Source organism: Rana temporaria, chromosome 6 (assembly GCF_905171775.1).
Source record: "Rana temporaria chromosome 6, aRanTem1.1, whole genome shotgun sequence".
In the NCBI taxonomy this organism is placed as follows: domain Eukaryota; kingdom Metazoa; phylum Chordata; class Amphibia; order Anura; family Ranidae; genus Rana; species Rana temporaria.
In genome coordinates this window covers 25,581,143-25,594,700 of record NC_053494.1, presented here as the reverse complement: position 1 = coordinate 25,594,700, position 13,558 = coordinate 25,581,143, and the positions used below count along the sequence as shown (strand labels likewise).

At 46.6% G+C, this 13,558-nt stretch overlaps 1 protein-coding gene across 6 annotated transcripts in view; it reads right to left on the bottom strand.

The window, feature by feature from the left end:
• Nucleotides 1-13,558, bottom strand: part of TSC2 (TSC complex subunit 2) — a 93,482-nt gene that overhangs the window by 54,557 nt on the left and 25,367 nt on the right. For all 6 annotated transcript variants that reach the window (XM_040356484.1, XM_040356481.1, XM_040356483.1 and 3 more), the window contains exons 13-18: nt 11,695-11,798; nt 7,232-7,313; nt 6,554-6,709; nt 4,486-4,587; nt 4,279-4,401; nt 4,039-4,145 (exon numbers count right to left, since the gene is read on the bottom strand). In XM_040356484.1, coding sequence (XP_040212418.1) covers nt 4,039-4,145; nt 4,279-4,401; nt 4,486-4,587; nt 6,554-6,709; nt 7,232-7,313; nt 11,695-11,798 — 674 coding nt within the window. The remainder of the gene's footprint in view (nt 1-4,038; nt 4,146-4,278; nt 4,402-4,485; nt 4,588-6,553; nt 6,710-7,231; nt 7,314-11,694; nt 11,799-13,558) is intronic.

Here is a 13,558-nt window from a genome sequence, read left to right as displayed (position 1 = left end):
GAGCAGAAGCACATTACAGGGGGCGGGGCCAACACTGTATCCTGGCCTAGGCCAACAAGGCCCAGGCCTAGGGCAGCACTTTGCAGGGGGGCAGCACGGAAAGAGTCCCCGCCGGCTTGCGCTACACTGTTCGTGTAGCGGCAGTCTTATGGGGCGGACCGGGCTGAGAGGCAAATTAGTCTAGCGCCCCCATAAAGCGGCCGCACTGCTTCTGGTATGCAGGCGGCCGGCGTTCTGCAACTGTGTGTGTGTGTGGGGGGGGGGTTCTGCTGCACCATTGGAATGGTTATATCTTCGTAGTCCTCTCCATAAAATTATCAGAAATTTGTGCTTAAAGTAGAACTATAGACGACACTTTATTTTTAATTTTGGATAGATTAAGGGGGGGGGGGGGGGGGGTTATAGCCCCTGTCAGTTTATTTTTTTACCAACCCCGACCCATTGCAGAGATTTCCCTTCACTTCCTACCCCATAGCCAAACAGGAAGTGAGAGGAAATCTATGCAAATTAAGGGATATCATTGCCCCCCCCAACCGGTGTAGTGTCACAGTTTGCTCCCTATCGCAGAATGCTGTGGAAGTCACGTGGCGGCGAACTGCGCATGCGCAATGCGTTCCGTTCCAGGGGATTCACGACACTACCCTTCAGTGAACCCATCACAATTTTATCACGGAAGTGACGTAGACTTATTACTTTACACAGAGCGGGAAGCAGTGAACCCATCACAATTTGTCACGGAAGTGACGTATTGCCATAGACGGAGCGGGAACAGACAGACATACGGGGAGAGAGACATATGGTTCTCATTAGATGTGTATGTCTCTTTCTCTCCCGCCCCCCCCGCTCTGTGTATGGTTCCTCGTCACTTCCGTGACAAATTCTGATGGGTTCATTGAAGGGTAGTGTCGTAAATCCCTTGGAACGCATCGCATTTGCCGTTGGAACGCATTGCGCATGCGCAGTTCGCCGCCACGTGACTTCCGCAGCATTCTGCGATAGGGAGCAGAATAGGACACTGCACCGGCCCTCAGAACTAGTGTCCCCACTCATTTTTTAGGGCGGGTCTTAAAGAGATACGCCGGCGCAACTCAAGAGATACGCCGGCGCAACTCAAGAGATACGCCGGCGCAACTCAAGAGATACGCCGGCGCAACTCAAGAGATACGCCGGCGCAACTCAAGAGATACGCCGGCGCAACTCAAGAGATACGCCGGCGCAACTCAAGAGATACGCCGGCGCAACTCAAGAGATACGCCGGCGCAACTCAAGAGATACGCCGGCGCAACTCAAGAGATACGCCGGCGCAACTCAAGAGATACGCCGGCGCAACTCAAGAGATACGCCGGCGCAACTCAAGAGATACGCCGGCGCAACTCAAGAGATACGCCGGCGCAACTCAAGAGATACGCCGGCGCAACTCAAGAGATACGCCGGCGCAACTCAAGAGATACGCCGGCGCAACTCAAGAGATACGCCGGCGCAACTCAAGAGATACGCCGGCGCAACTCAAGAGATACGCCGGCGCAACTCAAGAGATACGCCGGCGCAACTCAAGAGATACGCCGGCGCAACTCAAGAGATACGCCGGCGCAACTCAAGAGATACGCCGGCGCAACTCAAGAGATACGCCGGCGCAACTCAAGAGATACGCCGGCGCAACTCAAGAGATACGCCGGCGCAACTCAAGAGATACGCCGGCGCAACTCAAGAGATACGCCGGCGCAACTCAAGAGATACGCCGGCGCAACTCAAGAGATACGCCGGCGCAACTCAAGAGATACGCCGGCGCAACTCAAGAGATACGCCGGCGCAACTCAAGAGATACGCCGGCGCAACTCAAGAGATACGCCGGCGCAACTCAAGAGATACGCCGGCGCAACTCAAGAGATACGCCGGCGCAACTCAAGAGATACGCCGGCGCAACTCAAGAGATACGCCGGCGCAACTCAAGAGATACGCCGGCGCAACTCAAGAGATACGCCGGCGCAACTCAAGAGATACGCCGGCGCAACTCAAGAGATACGCCGGCGCAACTCAAGAGATACGCCGGCGCAACTCAAGAGATACGCCGGCGCAACTCAAGAGATACGCCGGCGCAACTCAAGAGATACGCCGGCGCAACTCAAGAGATACGCCGGCGCAACTCAAGAGATACGCCGGCGCAACTCAAGAGATACGCCGGCGCAACTCAAGAGATACGCCGGCGCAACTCAAGAGATACGCCGGCGCAACTCAAGAGATACGCCGGCGCAACTCAAGAGATACGCCGGCGCAACTCAAGAGATACGCCGGCGCAACTCAAGAGATACGCCGGCGCAACTCAAGAGATACGCCGGCGCAACTCAAGAGATACGCCGGCGCAACTCAAGAGATACGCCGGCGCAACTCAAGAGATACGCCGGCGCAACTCAAGAGATACGCCGGCGCAACTCAAGAGATACGCCGGCGCAACTCAAGAGATACGCCGGCGCAACTCAAGAGATACGCCGGCGCAACTCAAGAGATACGCCGGCGCAACTCAAGAGATACGCCGGCGCAACTCAAGAGATACGCCGGCGCAACTCAAGAGATACGCCGGCGCAACTCAAGAGATACGCCGGCGCAACTCAAGAGATACGCCGGCGCAACTCAAGAGATACGCCGGCGCAACTCAAGAGATACGCCGGCGCAACTCAAGAGATACGCCGGCGCAACTCAAGAGATACGCCGGCGCAACTCAAGAGATACGCCGGCGCAACTCAAGAGATACGCCGGCGCAACTCAAGAGATACGCCGGCGCAACTCAAGAGATACGCCGGCGCAACTCAAGAGATACGCCGGCGCAACTCAAGAGATACGCCGGCGCAACTCAAGAGATACGCCGGCGCAACTCAAGAGATACGCCGGCGCAACTCAAGAGATACGCCGGCGCAACTCAAGAGATACGCCGGCGCAACTCAAGAGATACGCCGGCGCAACTCAAGAGATACGCCGGCGCAACTCAAGAGATACGCCGGCGCAACTCAAGAGATACGCCGGCGCAACTCAAGAGATACGCCGGCGCAACTCAAGAGATACGCCGGCGCAACTCAAGAGATACGCCGGCGCAACTCAAGAGATACGCCGGCGCAACTCAAGAGATACGCCGGCGCAACTCAAGAGATACGCCGGCGCAACTCAAGAGATACGCCGGCGCAACTCAAGAGATACGCCGGCGCAACTCAAGAGATACGCCGGCGCAACTCAAGAGATACGCCGGCGCAACTCAAGAGATACGCCGGCGCAACTCAAGAGATACGCCGGCGCAACTCAAGAGATACGCCGGCGCAACTCAAGAGATACGCCGGCGCAACTCAAGAGATACGCCGGCGCAACTCAAGAGATACGCCGGCGCAACTCAAGAGATACGCCGGCGCAACTCAAGAGATACGCCGGCGCAACTCAAGAGATACGCCGGCGCAACTCAAGAGATACGCCGGCGCAACTCAAGAGATACGCCGGCGCAACTCAAGAGATACGCCGGCGCAACTCAAGAGATACGCCGGCGCAACTCAAGAGATACGCCGGCGCAACTCAAGAGATACGCCGGCGCAACTCAAGAGATACGCCGGCGCAACTCAAGAGATACGCCGGCGCAACTCAAGAGATACGCCGGCGCAACTCAAGAGATACGCCGGCGCAACTCAAGAGATACGCCGGCGCAACTCAAGAGATACGCCGGCGCAACTCAAGAGATACGCCGGCGCAACTCAAGAGATACGCCGGCGCAACTCAAGAGATACGCCGGCGCAACTCAAGAGATACGCCGGCGCAACTCAAGAGATACGCCGGCGCAACTCAAGAGATACGCCGGCGCAACTCAAGAGATACGCCGGCGCAACTCAAGAGATACGCCGGCGCAACTCAAGAGATACGCCGGCGCAACTCAAGAGATACGCCGGCGCAACTCAAGAGATACGCCGGCGCAACTCAGATACGCCGTCGTATCTCGTACCTGAATCTAGCCCGTTGTGTTTTTTGTCTAGAAAAAAAAGGAGGCACTAGTCAGGTGACACTTACACAGACTCACACAGACAGTATGGGCTGAACCTCACAGCTCCATCCTTATTGGGGAGACCAATGCGCTTCAGAGAGTCCGTCCGCAGGTGCAAGAAGAAGTCAAACACCTTTTGTTTTGAAAGGAAAAAAAAATATTAAAATGTAGGAAAGATAGTGTTAAACACACAACAGGTGTTACCAATTTCCCTGCACAGCGCTCTATGGACTGATCGCACAGCGCTGCGAACGACATGGACTGACCTGGAGTCTGATGCTTCCGGCGATTGGAGAGCTGTACAGGTTCAGGTAGTGAAGCTGAATGTGGTTGACCATCATTTCGTACACACGTATGGCATGACTGGCCGGGAGGATGTATAGCTTGGTCTGCACATAGAGAAGTTCATATCACTACCTTAGAATAACTATTTGCCTTAGTACACGTCTGGAGAGAAAATGCCCGCTTCCCACCTGAAGGATGACCATTAGGCCCAACACGGATGTTTTTACATCCTCCAAAGATGATGCATCCTGTGTAGAGTCCACAGGAAGGGACAAGGATCGAGTCACAACCTTAAAAGAAAAAAAAAAATCCAATTCACAAACAAGAAAAAAAACAAAACAAAAAGGGTAATACAAAAAGATTTTTTATTACCCGCGTGGCTGACTGTTCATCTAGAAATGTTGGCTTACAGCACATTATATACTGTATTTATTGGCGTATAACACACTTTCACCCTGTTGCAAATAGTGTGTGCATGTTATACGCCAATGCTGCAATTTGGGCTGCCTCGGAGAGAACGGGGAGGGGGGCCGGACGAGCGCCGTCAGATTACATACAGCGAGAATCTCCCGTTTACTCAGCGGCCTCTGTAATAGGAAGTCCCGTCTCCTGGGTTGGCATTGGACCAGTGTTCTGTCTGTCAAATAAGCCGGTCCAGGAGGCGGGACTTTGTATTAAAGAGGCCGCCGAGAAAACAGGAGATTCTCGCTGTATGTAATCTAACGGCGCTCATCCTGCCCCCCTCCCTCCCTGTCCCCTCTGAGTCAGCAGTTATCTGAGGTGAGATAAGCATTGATCAGACTGCATTCATGGCAATGGTGAGGCTGCAGATGGGCATTGATCAAGCTCCAATGATGGGCAATTGTGAGGCTGCAGATGGGCAAAGTTCTTTATTTAAAATGTTAGTTTTTTTTTCCCTGAAATTTCCCTCTTAAAATGAATGTTACCGTATTTATCGGCGTACATCGCGCACTTTTTTGCCCTAAAAATAAGGGCAACATCGTGGGTGCGCGATATACGCCAATCTTCAATCTGATGGTTGGAATCATTCAATCCTGCTGAACTTGGGTCACCTTGCACCCACACCAGCCTATGACTGGACAGTGAAAGGAGAAGCAGTGCAATGATGAGCTCATCTCTTGGTCACACACTGCCTTTTCTATATAGAAGAACCATTGGCTTCTTGTACTGCTTCTTTCATTCACACTCCAGCATTGTCATACAACGACTGCAGGAGGTCAGATTCAGATACTTACATTACCTGCATTTAAAAAAAAAAATACATGCATTATAATACTTTCAGTAAACAATTACCTAAAATTGAAAAAAAAATAAAAAAAATACATGTAAATGACATGGGGCCATATTCTTGTATAGTTGAGGCGGGTGTAGCGTAAGCCATTTACACTCCGCCGCCCCAACTTAAAGGAGCAAGTGCTGTATTCCCCAAACACTTGCTCCGTAGTTTGGGGCGGCTTAGTGTAATTGGCCCGGCGTATCCCCGCGTATTTCAAAGGGGGCGGCTTAAATTAAGCGCGCCCCCGTTTCGATTGAACTGCGAATGCGCCGGGCTAAAAATAACCCAGTGTGCATGCTCCAGTTCTCGGCGGAAAACGTCAATGACGCCGACGTGTGCGTCATTGACGTAAAGTCGTATTCAAGAACGACTTATGGAAACGACGTACCCGACGGGAAAAGACGACGCGGACCCGACGCCATACTTAACATGGCCTACGTGGGACTGGCGTAAGGTTCCCCCTCATATAGCAGGGGTAACCTTATGCAAACGACGTAAGCGACGGTTACGCAACGCGAATTCGTTCGGGAATCGGCGTATCAGGCTCATTTGCATAAACAAATGAGACCTGAACGTAAACGCCACCTAGCGGCCGGCTGGGTAATTACATTTAAGATCCGACAGTGTAAGTGACTTACACATGTCGGATCTTCAGCGTATCTATGCGAAAATGATTCCAAGAATCACTCGCATAGATACGCGGGTCAAAAAAGAGAGATACGACGGAGTATCCTGAGATACACCGTCGTAACTATACTCAGAATATGGCCCATAATGTTTACAGAGCTGCATTCAGTTGCATCTTTTACAACTGCCTTGACTTTAAGATTTGTGGTAGGAATGTTAAAGTGTAATTTCCCCCACGCAGTCTGGAAATTGCTTTGGAATATATTTGTACCATGCAATTACAAAAAGCACTTCAAATAAATAACTTAACTGTAGAGAAGGCAAAGCCTTACCCTCTCTATGATATCCATTAAACTGTTGAAATGGCAAGAGTGGCAGCATTCTGCCAAGTCAACCAAGAGCTGCGTGGCAAGCTTTCGGACTTTATGATCTTTATCCTCTGGGATTTGCGCCAGCTGGCAGGTCACCACCTTTTCTATCAGTTCCTCCTGAAAACAAAATTGCAAGAAGAATTCAAGGAGATGCCAGATATACACAAACACACAAAATATTGGTTTTATAAACTGGGGATGTAAAGGTAAAAAAAGGTTTTCCTAAATGGCTTCCTTTACCTTAGTGCAGTAACTTAGTGGAGCGGTGTGTATATGGCTCCTGCCCATTGAAAGCAATGGGACACCGCAGCTAAACCGCCGGCAAAGCGCTTCTGCAAAGGCGCCATTTGCGGTGGTTTTTAACCCTTTTTCGGCCACTAGCGGGGGGGTAAAACCGACCCACTAGAGGCCGAATAGCACAGCAAAATAAGCGGCAATTTACTGCCACCGCAATGTAAAAAGGGGCCTTAATGAATGAACAGTAACGACTCGCATATTCAAGGCTTTGATTATCAAAAAATATGTCGAGAGCCCCTTTATTCAGCTTGCTGAAGATTTCCCTTTTAAAAAAAGGATGAACATCTGGATTCCCAGAAGTTTTATCATACAAAAAGTCATACAAAGTATCCAAAAACAAACCTCATAAAATTGTCTGTTGATGCTCAATGCAAAGGATAGGACATCCAAGACTTTCATTCGTACAATACATCGAGATTCATTCCTGGAAGAGAGAAATGATGCATTGATATACAGGAAGGGTTATAGACTGCACATTCATTGTTTCCAAACAAAAAGGCTTAAAGCAGATGTTCTGCCAAAAAAAATATATTAAAAGCCAGCAGCTACAAATACTGCAGCTGCTGACTTTTAATATAAGGACACTTACCTGTCCTGGAGTCCAGCGGCGTCCGCAGCAGAGCACGAGCGATCGTGCTTTTTTAACATTTAACGAGCGTTTTTAACATTGTATGCGCAACTTCTGAACATTGGCCCAGATTCAGGTACATTTGCGCGATATTTGCGGGGGAGCAGGGCAACGATTTTGCCCTGCGCCCCCGCAAATATTTTGTGCTGCCCTCGAATCACGGAGCAGTAGCTCCGTAAATTGCAAGGGCGCGCCGGCAAAATTGCCCGGCGTAAGTGCGCGCAATGTAAATGATCCCGCCGGGGGCGGGAATCATTTAAATTAGGCGCGCTCCCGCGCCGAGCGTACAGCGCATGCTCCGTCGGGAAACTTTCCCGACGTGCATTGCGGCAAATGACGTCGCAAGGACGTCATTTGCTGCAAAGTGAACGTGAATGGCGTCCAGCGCCATTCACGAATCACTTACGCAAACGACGTGAAATTCAAATTTCACGTCGCGGGAGCGGCGGCTATACTTTAGCATTGGCTGCCCCTACTATTAGAAGGGGCAGCCTTGCGCTAAAGTTGCCGTACGGAAACTCCGTACCTGGCTTGCGCAGGGCCCGCGCAAGTTTGTGAATCAGTGGTAGTATGCAATTTGCATACTACACGCTGATCACAATGGGAGCGCCCCCTAGCGGCCCACGCAAGAATGCAGCCTAAAATCTGCGTTGCATAAGAGCCTTATGCCGCGCAGATTTTAGCCTGCAGTCGGTGTAACGAGGTTCCTTAATCAGGAGCACTCGTTACACCGGAGCAAGTAAGCAATTGCGCCGTGTAACTTATGGTTACACAGGCGCAATTGCTTCTTGAATCTGGGCCATTATCTGTAGGCCGAGGATTTTTCAGTTTGTTTCCCTCAATGAAAAATAAACACCAATATGAAATCATAGAAAATTGTTCAGTTTTCACGAGTCAACTGCAATGCTTAAAATGTATTAGTCAAACAGTTTTCTTCTGGATAGAATGGAGAAAGATTTAAAGGAGTTTTAAAGGAAAACATTTTTTTGCCTAAAATTAATGTCTGCAAGGTAGAGAGACAGAATAGTGTAAAGTTAAAAAACAAGTAAATACCCATTAAATTCCTTCATCTATATCACCTCCGGCATTCTAGTTTCTGTTCTCTCATTCACTTCCTGGTTTGTGGCTCTCGTTCATGAAAGAACTACATTTCCCAGTATGCATTGTGGCACGCCCAGTAATTCACACCTCCTTGAAGTCTCTAACACGTAGAGAGCGTCCTGCCGCACAGATGTAGTTCCCAGGAGGGGGCGAGCACGTTACTGACCACCGCAGTAAACCCTCCCATCACGGTGGTGAGTAACGATCAGACAAGCAGGAAGTGAACAGAACAGAGAAGAAATAGAGCAACTTCTGAGCAAAAACGAACAATAAGGAAGTGAAAAGAGGAATGTCTGCAGGTAAAGGTGTTTTATTATGAAAAATTTTTTTTCCTTTACAGCCCCTTTAAAATGGTTAGGTTTTATGGTTGTCCGTGTCCTGTTGGGGAGATTTCCCTTCACTTCCCGAGGACAGAAAATTAAGAAGTCTCTCCAATCTTAACAGTTGCTCCTCAGATTGCCTCTCACTTCATGTTCTGGTGACAACTGAAAAGTTTCCATCACTCTCCGTACTGCGGACAATGGTCATCAGGACAAACTTTGCGACGACACAGACTACTCTATCCAAAACGATTGCTTAGACGATACTCTGACTGCTTTAATACCGGGCACTTTCACCCCCTTCCTGCCCAGGCCAATTTTCAACTTTCAGTGCGGTAACACTTTGAATGACAATTGCGGTGTCATGCAAAACTGTACCCATAGGACATTTTTATCAATTTGTTCACACAAATAGAGCCTTCTTTAGGTGGCATTTTATCAACACTGTTTTTTGCTAAAAAAGTAAAAAAAAACAAAAAACAAAAAAAAAAAAACACATGTTTCTTCGTGTCGGCTATAAAAGTTTGCAAAAAATAAAATAAAAATGATCTTTTTTCATAAAATTAGGTCAAAATGTATCTGCAACATTTCCTTGATGAAAAACACCCAAATAAGTGTATATTTAGTCTGTAGGGAAAGCTATAGAGTCCACAAACTATATTAATATATATATATATATATATATATATATATATATATATATATATATATATATATATATATATATATATATATATATAGGCTGTGGAAATTAACTATTAATTCATCGATTAATCTTTAATTTTTTTGATCGATCAAATTTTTTTTGATCGATCAAAATTCTCCGCCGGCTTTCGGGCCTTCAGGGAGTTCCCGTCTGAGATCCGGTGACGTCACAGACACTGACGGCCTTGCCTTGTCCATCTGAAGGGCTCCTTTGCTGTGCCTTCATATCTGCATGCCGGTTGGACCTCACTATCTGCCACATGCAAGGGCTGTTACACTTCCCTCTATCACTTCCCTCTATCAACCTGGGATTCTACAACCATCCACTGGGAGTTGTGATAGTTCCCATCATGGGACATCTAAATGCCGACGGACTGATGTTACCACTGCTGAATCCAGATGAGGAGAGGTTATCGTTGTACACATTTTTATACCAGTATCATACTTAGCTACATGTTTTCATGACTGCTTTTGCTACCGTTTGGTATTACTCACACCATTTTTACAGTTTATGTAGCTACATCGATTTTATCTCCAGTGCAATATTTATTTTGTTACCTACTTGAAGACTATAAAAGTTATAATGCTATTCCCATCGAGCGCTGGCTTTGTGTGTTTTTTGTATCCTGCTATCCATTTTTCCAGTGGTTGGAGCTGCACTGGCAATCAGCCTGCAAGGAGATCAGCTAAAAGTAGTTGGATCTGTATGCGCGTTATAATTAATCGAAATTAGTCGATTAATCGATTAAAAAAAGAAAACGATTAATCGAACACAAACATTTTGATCAGTAACAGATATAGATATATATATATAGAGATAGAGAGATATATATATATATATATATATATATATATATATATATATATATATATATATATATATATATATATATATATATATATATATATTATATATATATATTTTTATTTATTTTTTTATATATATCCAGAAAATGGCAAGACTAGAAATATCCCCCAAAAAGACCCCTTTCTGGAAAGTAGACAGTTCAAGGTATTTAGTAACAGGCATTTTTTTTTTTTTTATTGCTACACATTGTCACCAGTGCTGTATAGGGTTATAACTGGTGTGGCGGTGATCAGTGACACTATGAACATGGCATGACATGGTACAGATGGGCTGCGATTGGCTCTGTCTGTACTATGTAAACATTGACCAATCACAGCAAGCAACACAATTGTACACAATGGATGGTACAAAAGGAAGCCATCCATTGTCAATAAGTGTCATGTGATCTGCTGCGATTGGTTACAGCAAAGACTTGACCCTGGCAGTAGGCCAGTATAGTGATCAATCAACGGTGTCCAGTGGACACAGCCAGTGACAGATTAGTCCGCTCTGCAACCCCGCCTTTTGAGAGGACGTCATATGGCGTCCACTCTGAGGGAGGAAACTCCTGTCACTATGTTATAGGCTGGGCAGAAAGGCATTCATTTAGTCTATTTTTGACCTTACAGTGTTAGTTCACCTTTACATTTTGTAAAGAAGAACAAATGAGGTATTCTGATCAATTTGTAACTAGCTAACAGGGAAAGGTGCACACGGGCAATGCAACCTACAAAGTTCCGCAAAGGGGTCCCTACCACACTTTCAAGCTAACCAGCAATAAAAACGAATTTGTTTAAATTGACACCAATATCCTTTTTTTTCCCCAAAAAGAATCCATAACCCTCTGTGAGCTTTAGAACCACCCCTGAGGACTCACTTTTGTACTATGTGGCTCTAGTGGCCCTGATGCACTAGTAGCCCTATTCTAAGCCTGACAACGCTCCCTCCATACATACAGGGCAGTGAACGTTGTCATCCTAGAATAGGAAGTGTGTTATTCTCAGTGTTACAAATAGAATATTAATGCACCAGCCACCTCATTTACCAGCCGATTAACTGCAACAGATTACATTTTCTGGGGATTTAGATACGCTTTTAATCTGCTACCATCCGGTGACAGCTTAGCAGGAATGTAGCAATATTTACTATACCCTAAACACTGGACAATTGATAGCTAGAAAGTTACTAATTAAATGGTCCTGACCTGAAATACTTATCCATCAGCTTCTGCAGATCCTGTATCCACCCCTCCTTCCCCGGGTGGATGGACCGAGCTCTGTAGGTTATCAGATTCACCACAGAGGCTGCCTAGAAAGACACAAATACCATAAAAATCAATGACACATAGTAAGGTAGGAGAGGTCTTTATAGGGGCATTTATACTCTTCATGCCGTATTAGTGCCCTTTCATTAACACAGTTAAGTACTGTCCGGTACTTTATTTGCAAGAACAGTTACATTTTCATATCAAGCCTTCAGGGTAATCCCTTCTCAGCCCAGTACTGCCTGGACCGAGGAACGTACACGTGTATGTACTCACCTCTCCTCCGGCTTCAGGGAGTTCCGTTGAGATCCGGTGATGTCACGGCCACCGACGGGGCTTGCCTGATCCATCTGAAGGGCTCCTTTGCTGTGCCTTCATATCTGCATGCCGGCGGGACCTCACTATCTGCCACACATAAGGGCTGTATCACTTCCCTCTATCACTTCCCTCTATCACTATCACTTCCCTCTATCACTTCCCTCTATCACTTCCCTCTATCACTTCCCTCTATCACTTCCCTCTATCACTTCCCTCTATCACTTCCCTCTATCACTTCCCTCTATCAACCTGGGATTCTACAGCCATCCACTGGGAGTTGTGATAGTTCCCTTTACGGGACATCTACATGCCGACAGACTGATGTTAACCTCTCCTCATCTGGATTCAGCAGTGGTATCGTTGTACACATTTTTATACCAGTATCATACTCCGCTACATGTTTTTATGACTGCTTTTGTTAGCCTTTGGTATAACTCGCACCATTTTTACAGTTTATGTAGCTACATCGATTTTATCTGCGGTGCAATATTTATTTTGTTACCTACTTGAAGACTATAACAGTTTTAATGCTGTTCCCATCGAGCGCTGCCTTTGTGTGTTTTTTGTATCCTGCTATCCATTTTTCCAGTGGTTGGTAGCTGCACTGGGAATCAGCCTGCAAGGAGATCAGCTAAAAGTAGTTGGATCTGTATGTGCGTTATAATTAATCGAAATTAGTCGATTAATCGATAAAAAAATAAATAAAAAAAAATTATCGAACAAAAATGTTTTGATCAGTAACAGCCCTAATATATCTATCTATCTATCTATCTATCTATCTATCTATCTATCTATCTATCTATCTATCTATCTATCTATCTATCTATCATTTTACACACACAAAATCTGGCCTGCCAGCACCCGCTCGAGGACACAGGCAGAACGTCAGTCTGCCTATGTAAACAAGTAATCAGTAGGGAAAACATGGATCCCGAGTTCCTGCAAAGGAACTCGGGATCCAGGACTGGCTCACTGCCTCCCCTTAGTAAAAGCACCTCCCACACAGTACACAAACACAGGCTAATCACACATTTAAACCCCTTTGATCACCCCCGATGTTAACCCCTTCCCAGCCAGGGTCATTAGTACAGAGACGGTGCATATTTTTAGCACTGATCACCAATGTCACTGGTCCCCAAAAAGTGTCAGTCTCCAAATTGTCCACCGCAACAGCGCAGTCCTGCTATAAATCGCTGATGACTGCCAAAAAAAATGAATAAAATATCCCATAGTTTGTAGAGGCTATAAACTTTTGCGCAAACCAATCAGAATACACTTGTGATTTTTACCAAAAATAAGTAGCAGAATACATATTGGCCTAAATTTATGAAGAAATTAGATTTACTTTGTTGGATAGGTTTTATAGCAGAAAGTAAATGTTTTTTCAAAACTGTCATTTTTTTGTGCTGTAAACAAAGTGATCAAATACCACCCAAAGAAAGCATACTTTGTGAAAAAAAAAAAAAAAAAAAAGGGACAAATTTAA